Genomic DNA, 25,549 nt, shown 5'->3' with positions numbered 1-25,549 from the left:
TGGTTTAGTCATATGGTTCATTGGTACTGGTAACCAACATCTGTCTCCATCATCAGACCCTGAGTACCACCTCTTGTCGACGGTCTTGTTGAGACGATTTCAATGAGCCTACATACGAAGTGGTTTAGTTCCATGGTTCATTGGTACTGGTGACCACCATCTGGTCCTATCATCAGACCCTGAGTACCACCTCTTGTTAAAGGTCTTATTGAGATGAACCCAATAAGGCTAAACACAAAGTGGTTTAGTCATATGGTTCATTGGTACTGGTGACAACCATCTGTCTCCATCATCAGACCCTGAGTACCACCTCTTGTCAAAGGTCTTGGTGAGACGAACCCAACGAGCCTAAACACGAAGTCGTTTACTTACATGGTTCACTGGTACTGGTGACCACCTTCTGGCTCCATCATCAGATCCCGAGTACCACCTCTTGTCAAAGGTCTTATTGAGACGATCCCATTGAGCCTAAATACGAAGTAGTTTAGTCATATGGTTCATTGGTACTGGTGACCACCATCTGGCTCCATCATCAGACCCTGAGTACCACCTCTAGTCAAAGGTCTTGTTGAGACGAACCCAACGAGCCTAAACACGAAGTCGTTTACTTACATGGTTCACTGGTACTGGTGACCACCTTCTGGCTCCATCATCAGATCCCGAGTACCATCTTGATGTGTCTTATCATCTTGACCGTATTGTAATTTTCGCATATTTATCATCATAACGTTGTAATACTTTAACATTCAAACATAACAAAATATTACAAAAGCAAATATTTACGGATCTAGGATCAAATTCGTTGGTCGCTGTTTACACACACACAATGCCAGGATAGCCCGTGTATAAACAAGGCGTCCGACCCACACAACGATAAATATTCTCGACGTTTGCGATGAAAACTCGGAGAGCGAAGCGACATACGTCTCACCTCCTCGAGCTCCGGCGCGGCACTGAAATCGCAGGCGTCCGTCGCCGGTAAAATAGCGACAAGAAGGCTAGTTTTCAAAAAATTGGCAAAAAATCATGATAAAATATTATAACGACAAATGGATAATAGCAATTTAAGCACATTGTGCAGATTATTTATATGCTAAAATAACTTCGATAACATGTAGATTTTCGGAGAAATGATCACTTGTTTCGATGTATTTTCAAGACAAAATTGAGTTCGTTTTACTTTCAATTTCTCAATTTCAAAGGATTAAATGATAAATATTGTTTAATGGGCCTAAAGTACAAGATATTAGGAATTTAAATTTACCGCATTTATGAGAGTGAGCTTATCAAATTGTACATAATAAGAGCTCCGAAATCTGTGCTTCGCGCGGTTTTTCCTAAACGAGCATCAGTAAAAAAATCATTACTAGTTGAAAAAGCTTTTTCTTCCATATGTTTTTTAATGAACCGACAGTTAATTAGATTTTCTAACTGAAACAAGTTTTTTTACTGTCTTTTAGTATAAGTAAAGTGTACAATTTTGCCGATAAATATTGTACATTTTACAATATATCGCCTTTTTTGTCATAGCGCTCTTAAAAAGGTGATCCAGCAAATGTCTTTTTGTTAGTTGAGGATGAGTTTCATATTTGCTACAAATTATTCACATTTTAGTAAGCTCACAGTTCACCAACTGCAGTTCTTGATTTATCGATATCTTAGTCCGCGAACTGGAGGCAGGCAAACCGCCGTCACTGTTTTTCAAAACGGGCCCATTAAATTCTATACTTTATATCGTCCGCATGATCGCATTGGTCGGCTCGAGTAGCACGGAGTAATTGTAAGATGAATGACACGGTGAACAGCGGTGGCGGCTCGGCCAACCGTCCGTCGCCGCGGTCCGTGGGTCCCGGTTTACCTTTAGCGCAAACGCGTACACCCTAGTCAGATAACATGTAATATTCTCTTCGTGATGCGTGTACGGTCACAGGTCATGCAGCAGAAGTCGCACGAGATCTTCTCGAGCAAGTGCACGGAGGCGGAGGAGGAGGGCGAGGAGCGGCAGGCGCGCCAGCTGCTCGCCGTGGCCGAGCAGGCGCTCGGCGCCGACTGGGCGCGTCCGCACCACCACCACCACGGCGACCAGGCGGTCAGTACCGTAGTCTCGAGCCATTGCGCGGAGCTCAAAATTTGCAGCTTCTTGCCAAATTATATCTATCTATATAGTCAGATCTTGATCAGTTTGTGTTTTTGTGTAAGTTATCATAGCTGATTCTGAAACTGTTTTGTACAGGTTAGCAACGGTTGCCAGTACCGCGTGCGAGGCATCTCGCCGCTGGACCCCACGCTGGAGCACGAGCCGGCGGAGCGCGAGGCGCAGTTCGCCGCGCCGCCGCCGCAGCCCGCGCACCCGCCGCAGCCCGCCGACGACTACCGGTGAGCACAGGAACAACAATAATAAGGTCCAAGTCCCGCAAATGCAATTAGTGGGCTGACGTCACACCTAAGTGGCCTACAAAATTTCAACAGTCAAAAGAGCACATTGTAGAAGACATCCTCACCAGGCCATAGAAATATATAAGATCCAATACTCGGGTACAGTTGCACATGTTAAATGAATCAACACTACACACCCCAAAGATCCCGATAGTCGTACATTGTTCATCTCATCAAGTCATCATAAACAGTGTCCAATATCGACTCTACCGGCATGGCCTTTAGTCATGTATAGATATAGTACCAAGATCCCAACTACCGGGTGATTATAAAATACCCGGGTTGTCGGCACTGAATGTGCACAAATTGCACAGAGCTTTCAATACTTTTTTGACTAACAGAAGAAAGTGGGCACAATTTGACAATTATATTATGCAGGTCGGCAACGTTTGTGCCACCGCACACGCCCGCGGTGACGCAACCTGCGCAGCCGCAGCCCGCCCAGCCCCACTCCAAGCGAGAACACCCCACCACTGGAGTTAAGAAAAAGGTACCTACTTTTTATGCTTCACATAAATCTATGAAAAGTTTCAACCCTTTATAATTTTAAATCCTTCTGATACATCGAAATAGCGTTCGAAACTTTTTAAATGGGCTCATTTTTGTATGATTTGCATGGATAAATAAAACCTTTTTAGGGTTCCGTACCTCAAAAAAGAAAAACGGAACCCTTATAGGATCACTCGTGTGTCTGTCTATCCATTGTCATTTGTCTCAAAATTTGGTTTGTCTCTTCAGTTAGTCTTTGTGGTCTTGGATTTTTTAATTTCTGGACTTGGGTAAAACACCTCTTTTACATGTCAATCAAAAGGAATAGTATTCCACATTCACACTTCGCACAAGACGCACTTCGTTTTATTATTTGGCCCAGGGGGCCGATTTTTGAGTCTCACTGTCACTAAAATACCGGTTGAAAACGGTGAATTGCCTATTATTTTTAGTGACAATTTTCTGAATTCGAACGCCGTGAGACTCAAAAATCGGCCAGGCCGCGAACGTGAATTTACGTAATTTCGTGGTCACACAGGCAGACCGTTAAGCCTATGTAATGCTTCTTGTGTAATTTTCCATTGAGCTAAGTTGTATTGTGTGTATAGGGGCGTTTCGCGGGCGGTTCCCGGGCGCGCGGCGGCGACGCGTTCGGCACGGCCACGCCGCCGCAGCCGGCGCCGGCCGCCTACTCCGCCATGGACGTGGACGGCGAGACCGACTCCAACCACGACACCGCGCTCACGCTCGCCTGCGCCGGCGGCCACGAGGACCTCGTCGAGCTGCTGCTCAGCCGCGGCGCTGACATCGAGCACCGAGACAAGAAGGTAAGCTAGATAATTCACCCCAAACAAAATGTAATGCTCTCTTTACAGCTGATTGTGCTTTCTGAAGCTGATATCGCTTTTTTACCATTTAAAATAGATATGATTAGGAGACTTTTCTCTTTCCGTCTGTTTGTTTACCAAATCCTCGTGTTGGTAAAAGGAAATGTTAAAGTGAAAAGAAATAGTCGTAAGCACAGAGAACCTCCTATAGAGTAGCAGTCTTGTATATTTTGTTCGCGATACGAGTCACCAGTGCCAGGGGTGCGAGGAGCGGGCGGGGAATGTGTTAAGCGCGCTGTGATTGGCCGTTTCAAGGACGGCGGGCAGTCGCGCCAGATGAAAGGGACTGTCCCTTTACTGACGCGTAAGTGGCCAATGTAAGTTGACCTATGCCGGCTCTGAATAAATTATAAATATGACTTTTATGTGGAATGTAATGACGTCTGTTTTTAAATTTGAGCTTCTTGTTACCTTTCCACACCATTTCACACTACAGGTGGACATCTTTAAGACATCAAAATACCCTTTTTCAATTTTTTTACTGCGAAAAACACGCGCTGCTTTCGGGTCTGTTACTTGGTCGCTACTGATCGGGCACGGCGAGCGCCCGCGCTTATATCAGTGCAAATACTAGGAAGGCTGGCGACCGCGAGTCGTCTTGTAATGGATGTCTATAGGGGTTGGTCTGTGGTCGTAAGCCAATAAAAACTTTGACTGACCGAGTAACAGGAGAAGTTAACATTGCTGTGTCAGGATGTGAACAATACGACACACATTCAAACAAAATTGGTATTGCATATTTCTACATTTTCTACACTGACACAGCCTTGCTCAGAATACAAAATCGTAATGTATATGGCTGTAAAACAATAAACTGGAACAGCACTAGGACAGGTATACTGACCTTTGTTATTCCCCAGGGCTTCACTCCCCTCATCCTAGCGGCGACGGCGGGTCACGAGAAGATCGTGGAGATCCTGCTGAACCACGGCGCGGACATCGAGGCGCAGTCTGAGCGCACGAAGGACACGCCGCTGTCGCTCGCGTGCTCGGGCGGCCGCTACGAGGTCGTGGAGCTCATCCTCAGCCGCGGCGCCAACAAGGAGCACAGGAACGTCTCCGACTACACGCCCCTCTCGCTGGCCGCGTCCGGCGGCTATGTCAACATCATCAGGCTGCTCTTACACCACCAGGTAATTAATCGTATTTGGTTGTTAAGGTCAGGTGGTGATACAACACTGGGACAAGACTAACACTTGTAAGGAATCCTCATACTGGTGATCTTGCCCCGAGTAAAATAAAGTATGTTCGTCTTTCCGTATGACCTTGACTTATTTAAAAAAATTGAGGATTGGATTTTGAAATGGAAATTTGTTGCATGGTTCAATGACGCAGCACGTTGCGTTATTATTGTAAAGTTCTACATATTTTCTGATGTTGAATACTCAACACTTCACAAAAAAGCGCGTTTGTAATTACCTTCTGTCTTCTTTTAATTTAAATTAATTTCAAAATTTTGGTATCTTGTTCTTTTTTAAATTTCTTTATTATTGTCATATAAAAATTGTATTAACATGCTATTAATCATAATAAGTATAACTCATAGTCATGTTGTGTACATATAATTTTGGACTGTAATCTAGTTCTTAAGCTTTTCTAACCTGTATCTCTTTTGTTATTTCGATTACTGTCTGTTTTATGTACCTTATGAAATAAAATAAAACAAAATTGGCACTATTTTGATGAGTCAAATCGAAGTAACGCATATTAATTTCGTCATCAGGCGGAGATAAACTCCCGCACGGGCTCAAAGCTCGGCATCTCACCTCTGATGTTGGCGGCCATGAACGGGCACACGGCGGCCGTGCGTCTGCTGCTGGATTGTGGCTCCGACATCAACGCGCAGATCGAGACCAACCGCAACACCGCGCTCACGCTCGCCTGCTTCCAAGGTAACGCTTGTTTTCAACTATTCATCTCATAGTTACTCTGACACTGACCATTTCTCGAAGCTACAAATTACAAGTGGTCGTCGCTAATAAGTTGAGAAGAGACTTCCGCTTCTACTTTTAGCTTTGAGAAACGGGTCACAGGACTTCCCCTGTAATGCGTCGCATCATCCACCGCCGCCTACAGGTCATACCTGATCTGGTTCAACAAATCGACCGGTCGTAAGTCGTTCTTGTCCTGCTCGACTTGCACAACCCTAAAAAAGCCTTTCGAAGCTGCTCAATCGGTGATCTATATAGAATACTGATGCGATTATTTATTGTTTATTATATTAGTATATTAACTCAACACCATGTACCCCAGGGCGGCACGAGGTCGTGAGCCTGCTCCTCGACCGCAAGGCGAACGTGGAGCACCGCGCGAAGACCGGTCTGACGCCCCTGATGGAAGCAGCCAGCGGCGGCTACGTGGAGGTGGGCCGCGTGCTGCTGGACAAGGGCGCCGACGTCAACGCCCCGCCCGTGCCTTCCTCCCGCGACACCGCGCTAACCATCGCCGCAGACAAGGGACACACCAAGTTCGTCGAGCTGCTTCTGCAGAGGTGAGCTTCAGAACTTTATCGATAGAGACGTCTCATGTCATGGATCGCAAGGGCATTCGTTATATCAGGATGACAGATGTGAGCGTAACGTCATGGCAGATCACGCTTACATACATTATTTCAGCCTCGATTGGCGTTTTCTACAAACAATTGTCACAAGATTTGGCCCTTTGGCTAACTAAGAAACTTTCTTTCTGTCTTTGTTGAATCCATCGACGCCACACATTTATTCCATAACTTATAATTATAACCAACGAAGTAAGATAAACATGGAAGCCGCTTTTAAGAACATTACCGTTCAAATTCTTGGCACCGTTTAGCACACAATATCTGGGCAACCGAGCTTCGCTCGGTTCTGTTTCGTATCCTTGACATGTGTCGCCATCTAGTTCAAAAATGAATAGTACCTACATCGAGCGAAAGAATTCTCAGCCTTAACAACACAACTACTCCACACGAGATGGCGCGCATTTCGCCACAAAAACTCAAATAGTGTATTTTCTATTCGTTTTAGCCTTGACCTGTGTCGCCATCTAGTGTTTGCAATAAATAGTACTTACATCGACCGAAAGAATTCTGTCTTAACAGTACAACTACTGCACACGAGATGGCGCGCGAAGAAAAACGCATGAAAACTCGAAAATTCGCGTTTTTCGGGACCTAAGGATAAGTTAGACCGATTTTTCACCCCCAAAAACCCCCACATAACAAATTTCTGCGAAATCGTTAGAGCGGTTTCCGAGATCGTCAGTGTAAATAAATATATATATAAATAAATAAATAAATAAATATACAAGAATTGCTCGTTTAAAAGTATAAGATAAGATACACAAATACGCCTACATTTACACAAGACAATACGTTTACAGGCCCTGTAATCAAAACTGGTAAACAAAACAATAGTCATCTCTTTTATACTAATGCACACAGATAAGTGTAGCTGAAATGCATATAATGTCACCAAAAGGGATGGGTTTATGTCATACATTAAAGAACCAAGCAGAAATAATTTTAATTTTATGCATATTAAAAAATAACTACATAATTAATTTGTTGTTATGAAGTAACAACCTACATATGAAAATAATAATTATGTCGTACACGTATGCCGCTATAATAAGTATTTTTATGGCTAGATACATTCAATTTATATCTGTATATCAATGTACAGTCACGTTCAGGTTGTCAGTTACCATCTATTGTTAAGACGCTACGATACCCCTCATTTCTCCATACAAACGCTCTCGCCTGTTTCCTCTCTGGTTTTTGAAGCTAGATCAATGGTTTTTTCAACATAGACTTTTATTATCAATATCTGTGTCGGACCGTTTTGCTTTTTTTGATATTTTTGTTTTAAAAGGAATTAGAGCTTCTCAAAGTTGGCCAAAACGGCTTAATTGAATTTGCCAGAAAGAAAGGCGTGGTATTCAAAACTGAGATCAATTATCCAAAAAAACGAAACGGTCCGACACAGATAATTTCCTTGTCATTCTGATTTCCAAATTTCGTAACGATTGGTTAAGTTTTGGAGGAGGAAACAGTCGAGAGCGGAACCTCGATTTTTGCAGTTTTTACGCGGGATTTCGCGCCTGAGCTGCAGTTGTCCCTATCGCACCAAATTTAGGGGCGGGGCTAAGTTTTTATATACGTACACTGAAATAAAGTGATGGGAAATACTCGACATCTAATGTCGATAATCTAGTGATGTGAAAAGTTATCGATATACTACGTCGAAATATCGACATACCGTGTTTGACGAACTTTTTAGTTAGAAATACGTAACTATTATATGTTCATATTTAAAATTGGTGGTCCAAAAAAGACCAGTCTGCTCCGAGACCACGGGGACAATTCCGTCCTTGAAACGTCGGAGGTTAGTGTTTAAAACATAGTAAATACGCGATTAAGTCCCGTTTGCAATACTAAGTCCATATTTTTATAAGTATAGGTACGTAACAATTGCATACAGGTATAGGTTTATTTTATACATGCATAACTTTTCTCGTCGTTGGTTTACTAGTAACAATTATAAAGTTATGCTGTATTTTACGATAGATTCCACGAATATTAGGCAACTATTTGGTATTCGGTCTTTTCAGCCATTTTGCCGAAAATTTGGTATTCGGTCATCATTCTTTATTTATTACTATTCTGCCGAACACCAATTAGGTAAGTAGTTATATTAGTCATATTATATGTACTTATTTACACACAATAAAAACAGACATAATATTAATAATTTAAGTCATGTTTTAAAATATTTAAAAAAACGATGGGCCTTATTTAGTAATACATAGTTTGTTCAGGTTGGTACCAGTACCTGCCCTTAATAAGGCCCAGTGCTTATAATTCTTCTAAGTTTTATCAATCATGCCGTTTTGTATATTTTCTTCGCAGACATAGAATCAAAAAATGCCCTAAATAGTTACTTCTCTAAATAAGGCCCATCGCTCGCTTCTTAAGTTTTATAACTTATAATGTATTGTGTTTATGTGTATTGTGTATCATAAGTACTGGGCGTTTGCGGGGTCGCCTTCCACTCTGAGGCCACCACTCAAATACTGGCGCTGTTGATAGCTCATCTTTGAAGATTATATCCGATCCATCTCTATTTCCGCAGCGCTACTTCTTGGGTATCGAAGGTTGTGAACATGTGGACACATGGGCGGAATGGGCCTTATTTCATACCTGCATCAAATAAGACCCATAGTTTTTCTGTTTAATAATACTTACTTTTTACTTTTTTACTTACTGCACGAAATTTTTGAACCATTTACACTTATCAAGTTATAAAATGTACATAACATTTCGAAACTTAATAGCCGGGCCTTGTTTGCATTGACATTACATATGCCCTTAGTAGGTAGATGAAATGAGTATTACCAACGTTTTAATTCTGCGGTAACAAAAATGCTTTGCCGAAAAGTATAAATAAGATCTAAATAATAAAAGTATATAAAGTATCTATACGTTTAAATAGCCTAGGTTTAAATATAGCTGGAAAATTAGTTAAGCATTTTTATGGTTGGTATGCATGTTGGTAACCACGAAAAAATGCACATTTTATTACATTATGATTATGGTAAGTAATTAAATAATTATATAAATATTGGGGACACCTTACACAGATCAACTTAGCCCCAAACTAAGCAAAGCTTGTACTATGGGTGCTAGGCGACGATATAACGCAGGACACCATCGCGAGCGCAGACTTCTGGCCGAAAGGTGTGGTTTTTCGGCGATTCCGGGGCAACTTGCCGAAGCCTACACCGGGGCAAACGATGCAACGCATGCATTGTTTAGTTTTAAACTTTATTGTTTGTTTTTTTTTTTCTTACTTACTGTTTTTTTTCTTTTTTGTTATCTAAGTTTCGTGACGCATTGGTTTTACTGTAATGTCATGTAAACATGTTTTTACTAATAAATAAATAAATAATACATACTTAAATAGATAACATACATACATACAATCACGCCTGTATCCCATAAAGGGGTAGGCAGAACACATGAAACTACTAAAGCTTCAGTGCCACTCTTGGCAAATAAGGGGTTGAAAGAAAACGAAACTGTGACATTGCAGTGACAGGTTGCCAGCCTCTCGCCTACGCCACAATTTAACCCATATCCCATAGATAAATACAAAACAATACTTAAATAGATAAATACATACTTATATACATAGAAAACATCCATGACTCAGGAACAAATATCTGTGCTCATTACACAAATAAATACCCTTACCGGGATTCGACGAACGACGAACGACGACGGGAATCGAAGACAACATTAAAATTAGGTAGTTAATTAAAGTACTTTGAAGTAACCTGCTGTCCTACGGGATAATAGTACATTACGATACAAGTGCGTAAAAAAGGAAGTTCGAAACGAGTGGCGATAAATTAAAACACGACCGAAGGGAGTGTTTTAAATCGACACGAGTTACGAATTTCCTTTTCGCACGTGTATCGTACGACTTTTTCAGTACAGATGAGCCTCCGAAGTTTCGACCTGCCATATAATGAACCACTTCTCGCACTAGTGCGTAAAAAAACACCATCTGTACTGAAAATATTATAATATATATAGGTATCCATATATTTTTATTCTTTTCCTTCTGGCGACCGTCCTTTGTCACCCATGTTTCACAACTAAAGAGTAAGACGAAATTGACGAGTGAAGATGCTCTGACTGAAACAATTACTTTTCATATTATTAATGTTTACCATTACACACAGAGCAAAATCTCATCGGTAAATATTGTCAATTTTACTTTATTTCGACGTGCGTTTATCATAGCGCTCTTGAATAATACGATTTTGTAAAGAAAATATCTCCTAGATACATACTATCAATTGTGTCGCTTAGTTTCAAACTTGGGTACTTAAATCCATTCTGCTTTAAGATTGAATATATTAAAAATATATATTAACCTTGTAGCAGAATGGATTTATCCAGGTTTGAAGTTAAGCGACACAATTACGCTTAATTCGGTATGTAAGAAATACCTTATTTTTTGTTAAGTTACTGATGGGCCTTATTTCATTCATGCAGCAATTTGGGAAAAGTGCACCTACTTAATGCACAATTGCACATGGACCCAATTTTTTGACCCATTTACACTTATCTAATTATAAAATGTACATAACATTTCGAGACTTTTAACCGGGCCTTATTTGTATGTAGATTACAGATATCCTTAGTTGGTAGATGAAATGAGTGTTATATACGTTTTAATTCTATGGTAACAGAAATGCTGATATGTAAGTATAAATAAGTTTTAAATAATAAAAATATCAAAAGTATCTGTACGTTTAAGTACCGATACCTAGGTTTAAATTTAGCTGGCAAATTAGTTAAGCATTTTTATGGTTGGTCTTGTTCTGTGCTAAGCCTTGTATTTCTAATGCTAGGTAGGTAATATGTATACACAACCCTAGAAAATTAGAAATATAAGATGCATATGTAGCTTTCCATCTGAAAAAGGTCCTTATGCTTCATATGCAATAAGATTTTGTTTGGCAGATTTTTTGTTAGAATTCTGCTAAAAAGTTCTAATTACCTTGGAACATAATCCGGTGTCTGGTAATATAATAGGTACCAAATTGTTACCTAGTTAAATTTTCCTACGCTGTTACTTCTGTCAAACATGTGCAAAAAAAAAGAATAAGATTCACATACATTTTTGGTAGGTAGATACTGTCAACCAATTATGTAGAATCCTAGGCCACTCTAGAACCCTGTCGTATTGACACCGTCATTTATTTGCTACAGAAGTCAGTTTTACTTTTACTGTGAAAGGGTCTAGATTGGCCAATGACCTAGGATTCAGATTAATTGGTTGATTGTACGTACCTACTCCTATAATATGGCTTCTCTTTGAAATCCAAAAGGTTTTAGCTTTTTAGTTTTACATACCGAATAACTTTATTTCGCTAACAATGTGACTCTTAAAAGAAATCATCTTTTAAGATAATCACAATTATGTATAAGATAAGGAATTGTTTCTACTATTCCTTAAAACATTACAAATTTGCATTTTAGTCAAATCAGTACACTTAATATCTTCACGGAGTCCAAAACATTTTGCATCAGAAGTCCGAAACTAGACAATTAAAGAGAGCGCTTGAGCGCGAGTAAGTACTTGTGCCGGCGGTGGACGCGGGTGTGTGCGTGCGCCACGCGCACGCACACAGGGCCTCTCTGTGGGTGCCGCCCCCGTCAGCGCGACGGCGATAAAGACCTAAAAATCTCAAATTTGAATTCGTGCTTCGGTATCGTATCCTCTTAACAGGTGTTAAACGTAGGCTTTCATTTCATAAATTTTACCTTTTCAGGGCTGGTCAGGTTTTTCAATCGCCATATAAATAATATCTGTCAGATAAATGTCAGCTGTCACTGTAATTTATACGTGTGATAAAAAGGATAGTGATAACTTTATCTGGTAAATATATTTATCTGGCGACTAAAAAACCGGCCCTTGAATATCTAATTACTTAGATGTCGCCACCGAAAGATAATAACATAGAACACTACTTTCAAACAAAATGCCAGCCGAAAAGTGGTTCCAAGATCATAATACGCCGTACTGACACCGGACGTCACGTCTATTTCTATTCTACAACTTTCTAAATTAACACGTTTAGGGACGCTTAGTGACGTTATCTGTCATAGACCAAAGGAAACAAATGACTACGCGTATGCTATACCATACGTGTCCACGAATGTGTTCAGATTGGCCATTTAAACCACTATGCCGGTGACACAAGGTCTGTGATCAAAATAATCGAACTCCTATGCCACTGACACGTACGTGTGTTTAAACAAGTTTACTGGCCTATGTCGGCCGCACAGCAGGCAGGCAAACATGGTCGCGCGATATTAATAAAATTATACAAAAATGAAAGTTTTTAAAATGGCTATTAAAAATATTGCATAACATCATCCCCATACAAAAGTAGCTCGTACAAAATAAATCGAAATAATTATGATCCTCGCCAAATTACACATGAAACTTAATCCCATATTTTTCTCCGTATTTGTTGGAACGACTAGCACATTATATTACAAAACAGTAAGGCATATTCTTTTTGTAAACATATATTCTAAATATGCCGTACTACGACTGTTCCGACTGGCCGCCATTAGCGCACTGACAAGCTCCGTGGCACAATTTTTAGGCCCCGCCCACCGTGGCACAATATTCGTGGGGTCATTTTTGAGAGCTCTTTAGACATCTAGGTATATTAACAATCGCTGCTTATAACAGTCAAACTTATAAGCGACTTTTAATTCATAGGCGAGCGGCGGTGGAAGTGAAAAACAAGAAAGGCAACTCCCCCCTCTGGCTGGCCGCCAACGGCGGTCACCTCGCCGTCGTCGAGATGCTGTACGCGGCCGGCGCGGACATCGACTCACAGGACAATAGAAAGGTAATACACCTTCTAAAGTAAAACAACCCATTAAACTATGGAATAAAGTAGTCCAAACATATTTCGTAAATTCTAATGTTTGGTCCAGTTAGGAAGTATTTCACTTACTAATATTTGGTTGTCTGAAACCGTTCACAATAATTTTATTCATTGTTTTTTTTTCTTGTAGGTATCGTGCCTGATGGCCGCCTTCCGAAAGGGCCACACTAAGGTGGTCAAGTGGATGGTCGGTGTCGTCACGCAATTCCCCTCTGACCAGGAAATGACGAGGTAAGTTTAACTGATTTTAAACTAACGAATTTAACACCTTACTTGTCAGACACCTGCCAGGCGGGATCATTCGCTTATAACTGAAAATCCAGTTATTACTACGATTTAATCTAGTAATCCGCGCTGGTAGTCAACTAGTCAATGATGGGTGATGGGATGAGTGATAAAGTCAACGCTACAGATTTAGATCATTTTATGAAATGCCATTTTAGAATTGGTTATTCCACGATAAAAAACATGCTTGTCACGTCATATAAAACTTAAATAACTCTTATAAGAACTAGGTTTCTTTCAAAACCTTATATGTATACGAAATTGTAACCTTAACCGGTGTCATATTTATTGCGCAGGTACATCTGCACAATATCGGACAAGGAGCTGCTAGATAAGTGCCAGGAGTGCGTGCGCGCGATCCGCGCGGCGAAGGAGACGCAGGCGGCGCGCGCCAACCAGAACGCCACCATCCTGCTGGAGGAGCTGGACGCCGAGCGCTGTCGCGAGGAGTCGCGCCGCCAGGCCGCCGCTCGCCGCCGGGAGCGCAAGAAGAAGAAGAAGATGGAGAAGAAGGTCACCATCATGGTCAGTCTAATATCAGTTCACTATATTTATCAATGTAGATTTGAGCCCGCGAAGTGGAAGCACGAGGGCGCGAAGCGATCAAAATGTATAGGCACTGGTCCCACCGCGAGCTAGTAAGCTAAAGATAATCACTCCCGTGTAAATAGAGACACGGCGATGTTTATAGTTACTCGCCCAGTGGTGAGCTATCAAAATCGCCATGTCTCTTTTTTTATTTGCACGGGGGTGCTTATGTTTTGTTCGTTTTTATAGCCGATAGCTCATAGCTTACTAGCTCGCGGTGGGACCAGTGCCATAAATTGGAATGATCGTATTTAGACTACGAACTTTATTAATCTATTGCTATGTTTTAAGTGCGTGTATATAAGTCTCGCGAAGCGCAGGTGAAAAAGGGTGTATGTCACATATATGACTTATGCCGTTTTTCACCTGCGCTCGCGAGACTTGTACCCTTTCTCACTACAGCCACATTATGTATTCTAACAATGTCTTTTTCACATTAAATAATTGTAATAAACATTGACAGGAGGAACGGCGCAAGCTCCAAGCAGAGAACGACAAGAACTCGTTATACTCTGAGAAGGCACTGGGCGAGTGCTCCGAGGGCGGCGAGCCCGACGACGAGCCGCAGGCCAAGGAAGAGGGCGACTCCGGCATCGACGCCAACTCGCAGGTACACACACTATACTCTGGCACTGTCACCTTGGCAGTAAAAAACTATCGCAAATTTAAAATGACCAGCAAAATGGGTTGCAAATTTAAAATTCTTATTAAACAAATGAATATCGCGCTGTTTTGTGACATGTTGGATGTGTTTCAGTAATTTCAGTATACATATTCAATATTCTTCTTAGCGTTTGCCACTCTTATGCCAAAACTCATTGGACCTTCTAGTGCAGAGGATGGTTCATCAAGGTTCTTACAGTAACGTATAATGAATAGACTCTTAATAGACACATTGGTCTAATGGGATGGAACGGTGTCAGTAAGCGGCAACCGAACATTATCATTATGCAACGTAAATGTGCTGGGGGCCGATTTTTGTGTCTCACGGCGTTCGAATTCAGAAAATTGTCACTGAAAATAATAGGCAATTCACCGTTTTCAACCGGTACTTTAGTGACAGTGAGACTAAAAAATCGGCCCCCTGGTTCTATACAAGTGAAAGTCTGTCTGTAAGGGCTTTAATTCTGTCCGTGGGATTTAGTTAGTATGTACAGAAATGTCCTATAATCTTTAATACCTTTAAACGAGCAATTCTTGTATATTTATTTATTTATATACCTACCGACGATCTCGGAAACCGCTCGAACGATTTCGTTGAAATTTGTTATGTGGTGGTTTTCGGGGGTGAAAAATCGATCTAGCTTAGCCTTAGATCCCGGAAAACGCGAATTTTCGAGTTTTAATGCGTTTTTCTTTTCGTTAGTAAACGCAAAATATGGTCGCTAATTTCGCCAACCGCGCATCGGCTGGGCGTAGCTCAGTCGTAAGAGGTCGGTCTAATGTTCGCAGGCACATCGCAGGTGTCGGGTTTCGAATCCCGGCCAAAAATAAAGTTTTTTTATTTATAACAGTTTTTTTTTATATATCTAAAGTCGTGATATAATAAAATAGAACCGAGCGAAGCTCGTTCGCCCAGACATTTTTTTTTTATCTATGTGTATCAATGAAGCAGGCTTATAGCAAGTATGATTGTGTGCAGGGCTCATGCTCCTCCTCGGACGTGAAGGCGCCGCCGGCCCCGAGCGCCAAGAGCAAGAAGAAGAGGAAAGACGAGAAAGCGCCCCCGCCCGCCCCGCCCGCCAAACAACCGGACAAAGTGAGCGTTACATCATTTAGTACATCTTTACCCTGTAGCCGTCCTGAGACATATAAACACAGCACAGTATAATAAAGAGTACTATCGTACAGTATGGCCACTCCCGCTCCCTGCTGAAAGTGCCGCCCACCCCCTCTCGGTTACCTCACAGTTATCGCCTGTCAAAAACGCGAACAGTCGACCTGTCATATCTCACTTATACAAGCATGGTACGCGTTCACCTACACGAGCTTAGAATGTGTGTTAGGAACGCGCTTCTTTCATATATTTGATGGCTAGTGTCCGAGATGTGACACTAGTGTAATAAACCTTATCGCGTCCCTATCGCACTTACAAATAGTGCAAAAAGACGGAGTTATAGACTATCACTCAGCGTAAGTTGTTAACAAAAATTAACTCACTGTCAGTTTTGTGACGATAATTATGCATGAAATTTCAATAAAAATATTGTTTTGTGTTAATTACATAAACTTTAAGCGATAATCTACATTCAGAATGTTGAAAAAAGTAAATTTTTAGACAGAATTTATGCTTAATTGTCGTCACAAAACTGACAGCGGGTTAATTTTTTGTTAACAACTTACGCTAATTGGGGCAGACCCAAATTCTGAAAATGCCCATCTGAGTAATGTTTCCGACCTCAAAACCTCATTGAGCCATATGTATTGATTATCACTAAGATTATGAATAATAACCAAAAAATTAAAAGTTTGTACGCTCACTCTGCCGATGCCGCATCCATCACAATGATACGTTAATGTACGCCGGCGCCTTATCGCCGAGCGCTCGGCGCTGAGCCGCTGCACAACAACAAAACTTGTTTGCATGTCGCTTTTTAAAATTACCTACATATGTGTCGATTTTATATTAAATATTGAATTGTTATTTAAGGAATAACTTAATTAAGCACTGTGCGTTGAACTAGAATTAAGCTAAGTAGTAAGATATTCTCATGTAAGTGAATTTGTAATTCTTATGGGAATAAATAATCTTTAACCGTAATAATGTCCCAATTGCAGCTTTTCGACAGAAACTATACTGAACATTATTTTTCAGACGAAACCCAAACAAATAGAGAGTAAACCAGAGAAAGAGAGCACTCCCAAACCAGACAAAAAGCAGGAGAAGGAAAACGTCGCTCCCAGCCCCCCCGCCACGCCCGTCAAGCCCGCGCTGCTGCCCGAGCGGCGGCCGCCCGAGAAGAAGGACAAGTGAGTGCATGCTACAACTAGTGTGAGGCCTGAGTGCGCGCTCATATTGGACGTGCTGACGTGCAGCGGGAAGGCGCGTGCCGCCTGCATGTCAAACAATTGAAGCATAGGGGTTAGAGGGATCCACTCAGGCCCTACACCTTACACTTAGAAAAAAAGGTCTCGTTTCACGTGAACAATTCAATACAAGAGAGGCGTCTTAAGGCTTATTTAGACGGCGCGTGAACTCGCATGCAATTTTAGTTGCATTGCAGAATGTTGAGGTTACATACATCACAATGGAATCGCAAGCGAGTCCTCACTCCGTGTAGTTGAAGGTTGCTAGTCCAATGACAATTTTAGAGAAAACTTCAAATTCTTATTATGTATCTTACATGTGTTTTTATGTCATGATGTTGGACTGACAACCAGCTGATAGACGATAGCAATAACCTCGAAGACTGTACAGACACCAGTAGAACATACGATGAAGAGCTCTGAATTATCTACTAACGCCATTACATTACATACTGATATTTTGATAGATTTTTGAGCTCATTGTATATCTACTTGCGTCTGGTTTTGTTCCAATACTAAGCTATAAATTAAATTATAACAATATTCTGATATAACTTAGCTAACCGGAGTGTTGATCTGTAGGCAAGACTGGTATATGGCTTCGGTAGATTGAACGCCTGTAATTTGCTGATAAACCCTTCGAGCCCCAAGCATTTATACGTATTTTCTTATATTTTACTGACATCATATGATGTCGCTGGGACTCGAAGGGTAAAAGGACCCCCTCTAGCAATAACGAAGTGGTTTGGTTGAGGTGTTTGCCAGTAATACAATGCTGCATGCTTGTAGTGGTTGCGATTCAGCGGAATTATAAATGCTTCAAATATATTCAGTTAAGCAAAAACAATACGATGTCCTTTCTTAGAACATTCAAGAGCAAAATTCGACGCAATAACTTCCGCGAAGTACTTGCGTAAATATTTACCATATATTACATGTGTGTTTATTATTAGACAGTATAACGATATCTGCCTAAAATATAATCGTGGAATATTTATGTTCTATATTTTGAATAATAGTGTCTAATTTGATTAATTTTATATAGTTAGAAACAACACAATTAATCAAGAAACTCAGAATCTTGTTGTTAGTATCGTTAAAAAATCGATTAAGAGTGTTTTTACATTTTAGTAGGCTTCACGATAAATATTATTCTTCCAGAAAACCCGAAGAGGATATCCCTAAGAGCATAACAGTACAGAACGTAAACAAATATGGCAGTAGCTCTAGAAAGAGTCAAGTGTTCGAATCCTCGCGGCTCACGGCCGAGAAAGAGGACATTGACCCGACTGACAAAAACAAAAAGACGCACGCCACGCACCAGTAAGTTATCATGCGCGGCCGCCGCGCACTAGCGACACACTAGCACTACACGGGCCAATCGTGGACGAATAAACTCAAACAAGGCAACACCAATCCATTTTCCCTTGGACTCTTGCATTTATGTACCATTTTATTATGATTCGTTTTCATTTCGTTCTATTCGTATTGACAAACGTTTTCTGCTCACTAAAGATTAACCAATAAACTGATCCGCTTCTCTCAGTCTTTTGAATACAAAATTTAAATTCCCCAGAGCACAAAGTTATGCATTATTCACATGTGTTGCCTTATTTCAGTTTGTTATTTGTAGACTCTGTCAAGTATATGATACGGACACTTGCATTAAATATAATGAATTCCAACAATAATATTTAAACTGGGAGGCTTGACTGACTCTACGAATGAAAGGATCCACATCGTTAAAATATAAGTCAAAATGCTTCGGTGTGTGTACGAATATTTTTAAATACCCGCGCACTTTTCATCGCAATCATCCAGCGCACAACATCAACAGTCTCTCTTTTAATCCCGTGCTTAAAAATGTGTCGAATCTTATTCGGATATGGTGTTTTGCATGTTACAACAGTGTTTTGGTTTGATGCATGTGTTCTGATAGATTTAATCAGTATTTAAGTAAATGAGATAAATTATGGAAATATGTATCGTTACGCTCATTATCACGAAATAATTAACAGTTTGGCCATTTTGGGCGATGCCTCATTGATATCGCAAAAGTACTGGTTTCTTGTTCATGTAACATTCGCATGTCGTAGTTGCACATTAAAATCATTGTACTGCACCTGTAACTCTCAGTAATGCTTTATGACCATCACCCACCTTTCACAAACAGCGTAAAAATCTCAAATATATAGACGGCGGTCATCTATAGAAACTGCAGATTATTTGAGATTGCAGTAAAACAGCTCAGCTTAGCGTCCCAGTCATGGAAATTGCTTACAGCTACACTCTTCTAAACATATTTATCAAAAAGACCTAGTCTATTTCATGTTAAAGTGAAATGTGCATTGATATTCACCAACTACGTCCAAGTTACATATTAATTTTAGTTTCAAATTTTGACTGTAACTAATATGATGCTTTGATGTTGTAGATGGGAGTTGGAAGGCAAGAGTACGTCGCCAAAAGGCGGGTGCGTCGGCGGCCGGCGAGAGGAAGGGTGGAAAGAGGTCGTGCGCAAATCTAGCGTGCAGACTATCTCTACCGTCGAGCCTGGGTAAGTTCGTCACGTTTGACAGATAAGCTCATCATATGATATCATTGTGATGTGGCAGTATCTTTAATCTTGGTCAGCCCAGACCTTCAGCTTGATATTTAGATTTAACCAAATACATTTTTTAATCGAAGATTCGGGAGCAGTGGCGTGCATTGGGAGAGGCCTATGTCCAGCAGTGGACGAGGATAGGCTGATAATGATGATGATGACATTTTTTAATCAAAAAATACTGCTAGTAGCTGTCACGTGCACTTTCACGAAGGTGCTACCATCAACCTGATTTGCTGTCTTCGGAAAGCGAAAAGTTATAATAACCACCATTACTGACCCCTATTGCAATATTTGGTTTTGCTTGCATAGAACTTACACTGTATTAAGCGTTAGTAATGACATGAAGGTGTCTTCCATAGATGCAAGAAAGTATCGGTGGGCGCCCACGCCATCTCGCGAGTGATTGGCCGCGCCGGCAGCAACATCAACGCCATCCGCGCCGCCACCGGCGCGCACATCGAGGTCGACAAACAGGGCAAGGGCCAGGGCGAGCGCATCATCACCATCAAGTACGTTTACACTGACTGTCCCGCCCGATCTCATGCTTGTAAAATTGATGTTATGCTGCTAGAGCATACATTAAAGCCATGTATTCTATTATAACTCTTAAAGACTTAGTTCCTAATGAAGTTCAAAATATGCCCGTCCAATATGCATGTCTTACTATTATTACCACTTATTTGAGTGAGATTAGAGCCTGTTGGGAGTCAGATATAGGAGCCAGAGTTGGGAGTAAATTATAGTAGTGATAATAGTGCTACTTAATTGGCACAAATACAAGAGCGCCCTACTGAAAAAATAATCTCGATATTTAGGTTTTCTGACTGAAAATGTAACATATTTATCGTCTCCAGGCAGGCAAGCATTGTTGCGTATTAAACGATATAACATCAGACGACCTGATGTTATATCATTTATCGTGCGTCCATGCTTACCTGCCAGGTTTTAAACATTAAGATTTAGAAACAAAGGCTTCCCGCTAACGAATATGTTTATGACAGGGGTTCAGCGGAAGCGACGAAGCAGGCGGCGAGCCTGATCGCGGCGATGATCCGCGACCCCGAGGCCGACATCGCGGCGCTGCTGCCGCGCGCCAAGCTGCCCGCGCCGCAGCCGCCGCCGCTGCAGCCCAAGCAGCCCAAACAGGCGCCGCCCAAGGTGACCTAGCCATTATAAACTGTATACCTTGAGTTAACGTCATAATTATGGCGTGTGAATGGATGCTAACTTCACATTCTATAAAAGATACTTTCGTCACGATCGTATTATGCATGCAACCTACAACGTCAACTGGAGGTCAAAGTCACCTTGGTGCGTGAAATAGTAAAAAAGACATTAGACATACTGTTGATTATCTATACAGTAAGTGTGTCATCACAAAGTTATACAAAGCTAAGCGGACAGCATCATACTACCATTCAATTTGACGTTTAGTTCGCATCTAACCTGGACTATAAAAATCGCTGTCGACTTAGCTTTATATGACTCTATCTTATATTTATTTATGCAAGTAAAGTACGAGTGCAGGACATATCGATCCTGAATAGTTGAATAGTACTGATAAGTGTAATGTATTGCAGCAGCAGCCGAGCGCGGTGCCCGCCGCACGCGCCACGCCGACCGCGCGCGCGCCCTCCAAGCAGCACGCCACCCCCACGCCCCGCGCACAGGCCCTCCGGCTCACTACGCACGGTAACTACATTCACTCAATATATGACTCATATCCAGCAGGCCTCTGTCACTCGCTCAAGGCCGCGTGATAAGAGGGCTTTCGTGTTAAAAATAGTGAAATCGCAACCGAGCGCTCGATCATACCGTGTGTGGTATCAAATTAAAGGGCTTTACGAGTAGTTTATAAATATATATCACATTATAGGACTTTTTCTACTTGGTCTAACAAAATATGAGAAAATGTCCAAAACTGGTAATAATTGTACCGGTGAAGGCTCGTTTTCAAAAAATTGGCAAAAATCAATAATAGCAATTTATAATCACTAAGGCATAACAGCAATTTAAGTAAACGTTGCAGATTAATTTAGTACAAAACTTACTTCGATGTGATGTAGATTTTCAAAGAAATTGTCACTTAATTTTAGGTAATTTCTGAAAAAAATTGAATTCGCCTTAGGCTAGTTTACTCTTTTTCAAAAACTTAAAATAAAAATCTAGTCTGAAATGATTGTGGTACAGGATATACGAATTATAAATTTACCCGTTTTAATATTCAAAATTGTCCAAATTTTACAAATAAGATCGACTGATTCAGCTCTATACGTGCGTTTTTCTAAACGTGCATTAGAGAAAAATTCATAATTAATTTAGTGAGTTAGTTTTCAAAAATCCAGTCTTATAAAAATCAAGATAATAAGATGCTCTAACTGGAACTTCAATTAAATAAATCTATTGGATAACGGAAAGTGTAGTATTTCATCGATTAAAACTATCAATTTTACATTATTTTGACGTTTTTTTTTAAAGCAGCCTTAAGTACCTGCCCGTTCGGCGTGAGTTCAAACGCACAAGTGACCGAGGAGCGCCTCACGCCCGCCTGTGTAGTTAAGACGTTAAGCTTGCTTTTCGCTTGACCGCTAGAAATTTTAGGTAAATAAAGCGTAGTTATTTGTCGTTTTGCGGGGAAGTGAAGGATCTGATGGTATGTTAGTAACTTATTAGTAATCTGTGTCTACAGTCTCAAATGGACCACGCCTTTTTGGAAACGTGATGGTTCGCGTGAAAGTCCGCTGGGGGTAAATAAGTTCAAGTTAAAGTGATTTCGGCAAATATTTTTTAATATGATATAATGCTCATATCCGGTTGCCGGTCGAAGTGATTTTCAAATGGCTGTCTTTTCGTTTGATAGTTGGAAAATCCAAGCTCAAACATGCCGACGTTCATGCTATGTATATTAAATTGGTTTAATATTTTGAACAGCAGCGTCTATAGTCGAGAAGCGCGCCACACCCGCGGCAACGGCGACCGCCACCGCGACGCCGGTGAAGTCATCGCTGTCGTACACGGGCGCCATCGTGGGCACGCGGAACACGTTCGCGGCCAAGCTGACCGCGCCGCCCGCGCCCGCGCCGCGCCGCCGATGCCTACACCCGAGCCTAAAGCGCGCCCTAAGCCACAGGTACATATCCTACAGTCACCACTTATACCTCATTTACATTCAGTCCCTGCCGCTGCCCCTCGCGCTGCCGGCAATAATTCCCTAAATACTGCTGCAGCAGGATCAAGAACAGCGTGTGTGGATCAAGAACAACATACTGCCCTATCGCTCACTTCGCTTCAAAGTTTCAGCAACGGCGGACGTGGAAGTAATTACAGCGGCCGCACTGTGTCTATTTGCGATTCGAAATTATGAGAGAGAGAGAGAGAGAGAGAGAGAGAGAGAGAGAGAGAAAGATATCGAGTACAAAAAAATAAAGTTCGTCGGAAACGGTGTAGATGGGTAAGTAGGTGGTGGATGATATCTATCCATCGCAACATGTAGATCGAACTCTGTAAGTTTGCTTAATTATCTTCTCCAGACGCTAGACGAATACTGAGCTACGGAGCAGAATGTAAACACACACGCACTTCCGCACAAAAAACCGCCATTTAGGGGAGCGCCGGGCAGCGCGAGTGGCAATGACAGTGGCATGAGAAGTATCGAGTTCACACACTCGTCCTGCCCATTTCTCTACCCACTTCTCTGCTCTCTTCGGCTGAATGACAAGATGGCGGTGAAGTCGACACTTTCCTACACATTAGACTGTTTAGCACATCTTGCGCTATCGCTTGTGAGTAAATACTTGAAATCGCACTAGATATGGTATATTGTTTAGTAAAACGTCCCACTTTGTCGCTTACTATAGAGATGAGATTTGCTTGTATCAGGGGCGGCTCACTCCGCGTTTCTTCCATACATTTCGACGGCCGCGAGTTCGCGGCCCATAAAGTTTGACAACCTTCACACTGCGCAATAGAACTCAACGTCGCATGCAGTCCGCTGACAGGTTGTTGAGAGTGAGCCTTCTATACCTGTACTTTTATATATTCTGCGCTTTGTACCTTTATGTGAATAAACTACCATCGCACTATTAGTGAGTGCCTATCGCACTTACTAATAGTGCGATAGGGACGGCCGTGCAGGCGACTTTATAGCAATCGACAAAGTGGAATGTTTCACTAAACACACTCACATAATTATATAGATTCCAAACTGTGCTAGAGATGGTATACTGGCCATCTATGACGTGGAGGGGCGCTATGTATGTATGTAATAAATGTACGCGTGTAGTTTAGAATGTAAATGTGAAATACAGGTAATGTTTCTGCTACAGACGAGCACGCCGCCCGCCGGTGCGCACGCCGCGGCCGCGCCGCCGCCGGCAGCGTCGCCGCTGCGCGCGCGCGACTCGCCGCCCGCTCGCCCCGACGAGGACAAGCGAGTGCCCGACGTGCCGCAGGTAAACATTGTTTTTCGACTGATTTGGTCATAACAATTGTAGTCACCCACTATAATCTGTGTAAGTTAATTTCTCGCTTCGACTTGTCGATTTTGACGGGCCTGCTGTCTGCTCAAAAAATCTATTGAATTCTTGGAATTTGAATACTCTGTTTGGTTGGTAGTTTAAAGATAATCGAAGGTCTAACATATATCTTTCATTTTACAGCTAAGCCCAGAAGCTCCAAGCCAGTGGAGCGAAGAAAACACTGCCAACCTGAATTCAGCACTGCACATTAATACGACGCCACAGGTAATAACTTATTAAGATAATAGATATGGGAACACACCCAAAGTACGTAGCTATTTTTATTTAATAATAGTTTTAACCTCTCCCCCGTCTTAAACGGTTCACATATAGTTTAGGTACGCTTCGTACAGCAATATATTTTGGATGTCTTTGAAGATCTCAAAAAAAAGTAAAATTGTTTTTTCTTTTTTTATAACATACACAGAGTGTAACATAATTATAGCAGTTATTCTTCACCTGTGGCTCATTAGGTATTTATGTGGTTCACCAAATGAGCCCGGACTAGCGACGTCATAATCTTGTCATCCAAATATCACCTTTAAAACTTTATCTTAGGACTCAGGGCTATGAGGTAAAATCGTGTTCGTGGTCCTCATAAAAGGTACGGCTAGGTTACAGTACGTATTGAGGTATGTTTAAGAATAGTCTTGTTTGCAGTCGAGCTGCGGCAGCGGCACTAGCGGCGGCGCGGCGCGGGCGCGGAGTACTCGCTGTTCAAGGACCTGTCGGCCGGCGCGGCCGGCGGCGGCATGTGGGGCGCCGGCGACGCGCACGCCGACGCGCCGCACGCCCCGCCGCAGGTACACTCCCGCACTCGCAACACCAATGTCAACCACAATCTCGTGAGCATACTCTTCTTATTGTTGAACCTGTGTTTGTTTGTGTACACTCATCATCATCATAAGGCCTAGTACATCTTGACAGATGATTTACGGCCCGGCCTCGACATTGGTCTAAGCGCGACAGCGGTGAGCGGCGGCCATACATTGGAGCGAGACACGGCGATGGGACTTTTCATTCGCACGTATGGCCGATGTCGTGGCTGGGCCGTTAAGCAGCGTCTGAATGCGAGAAACGACTCCTCCCGTTACTATATGTGTAGGCCTATCCGGGAGCGACATGTACGTTTGCGTTTCTTACACGTACATTGAGACAACATTGCAAAATCACCACCATCGCATGGCAAACAACTTGATGAATGTGTTCCTTGTAGGGAAAGATGCTGTGAATAGTTGAGCGATTTGAGCAGC

General features: G+C 41.8%; 1 protein-coding gene across 13 annotated transcripts in view; it reads left to right on the top strand.

The window, feature by feature from the left end:
- Nucleotides 1-25,010, top strand: part of LOC125235499 (ankyrin repeat domain-containing protein 17-like) — a 49,819-nt gene extending 24,809 nt beyond the window's left edge. For 8 of the 13 annotated variants that reach the window (XM_048142122.1, XM_048142106.1, XM_048142137.1 and 5 more), the window contains 22 exons: nucleotides 1,931-2,089; nucleotides 2,234-2,376; nucleotides 2,815-2,926; nucleotides 3,534-3,752; nucleotides 4,673-4,945; nucleotides 5,536-5,704; nucleotides 6,066-6,303; nucleotides 13,100-13,232; nucleotides 13,402-13,502; nucleotides 13,853-14,081; nucleotides 14,608-14,754; nucleotides 15,787-15,903; nucleotides 16,960-17,114; nucleotides 18,333-18,494; nucleotides 19,606-19,728; nucleotides 20,139-20,288; nucleotides 20,781-20,937; nucleotides 21,360-21,471; nucleotides 22,711-22,909; nucleotides 24,105-24,230; nucleotides 24,438-24,521; nucleotides 24,957-25,010. In XM_048142122.1, the coding sequence (XP_047998079.1) occupies nucleotides 1,931-2,089; nucleotides 2,234-2,376; nucleotides 2,815-2,926; nucleotides 3,534-3,752; nucleotides 4,673-4,945; nucleotides 5,536-5,704; nucleotides 6,066-6,303; nucleotides 13,100-13,232; nucleotides 13,402-13,502; nucleotides 13,853-14,081; nucleotides 14,608-14,754; nucleotides 15,787-15,903; nucleotides 16,960-17,114; nucleotides 18,333-18,494; nucleotides 19,606-19,728; nucleotides 20,139-20,288; nucleotides 20,781-20,937; nucleotides 21,360-21,471; nucleotides 22,711-22,909; nucleotides 24,105-24,230; nucleotides 24,438-24,441 (3,228 nt within the window). In that variant the 3' untranslated portion in view covers nucleotides 24,442-24,521; nucleotides 24,957-25,010. The remainder of the gene's footprint in view (nucleotides 1-1,930; nucleotides 2,090-2,233; nucleotides 2,377-2,814; nucleotides 2,927-3,533; nucleotides 3,753-4,672; nucleotides 4,946-5,535; nucleotides 5,705-6,065; nucleotides 6,304-13,099; nucleotides 13,233-13,401; nucleotides 13,503-13,852; nucleotides 14,082-14,607; nucleotides 14,755-15,786; nucleotides 15,904-16,959; nucleotides 17,115-18,332; nucleotides 18,495-19,605; nucleotides 19,729-20,138; nucleotides 20,289-20,780; nucleotides 20,938-21,359; nucleotides 21,472-22,710; nucleotides 22,910-24,104; nucleotides 24,231-24,437; nucleotides 24,522-24,956) is intronic. The other 5 variants (XM_048142113.1, XM_048142099.1, XM_048142081.1 and 2 more) reach the window with 5 other exon arrangements.
- Nucleotides 25,011-25,549: the final 539 nt, after the last annotated feature.

This window comes from Leguminivora glycinivorella, chromosome 2 (genome assembly GCF_023078275.1).
Source record: "Leguminivora glycinivorella isolate SPB_JAAS2020 chromosome 2, LegGlyc_1.1, whole genome shotgun sequence".
Taxonomy (NCBI): Eukaryota; Metazoa; Arthropoda; class Insecta; order Lepidoptera; family Tortricidae; genus Leguminivora; species Leguminivora glycinivorella.
This window is presented reverse-complemented; position numbering and strand designations above follow the sequence as displayed.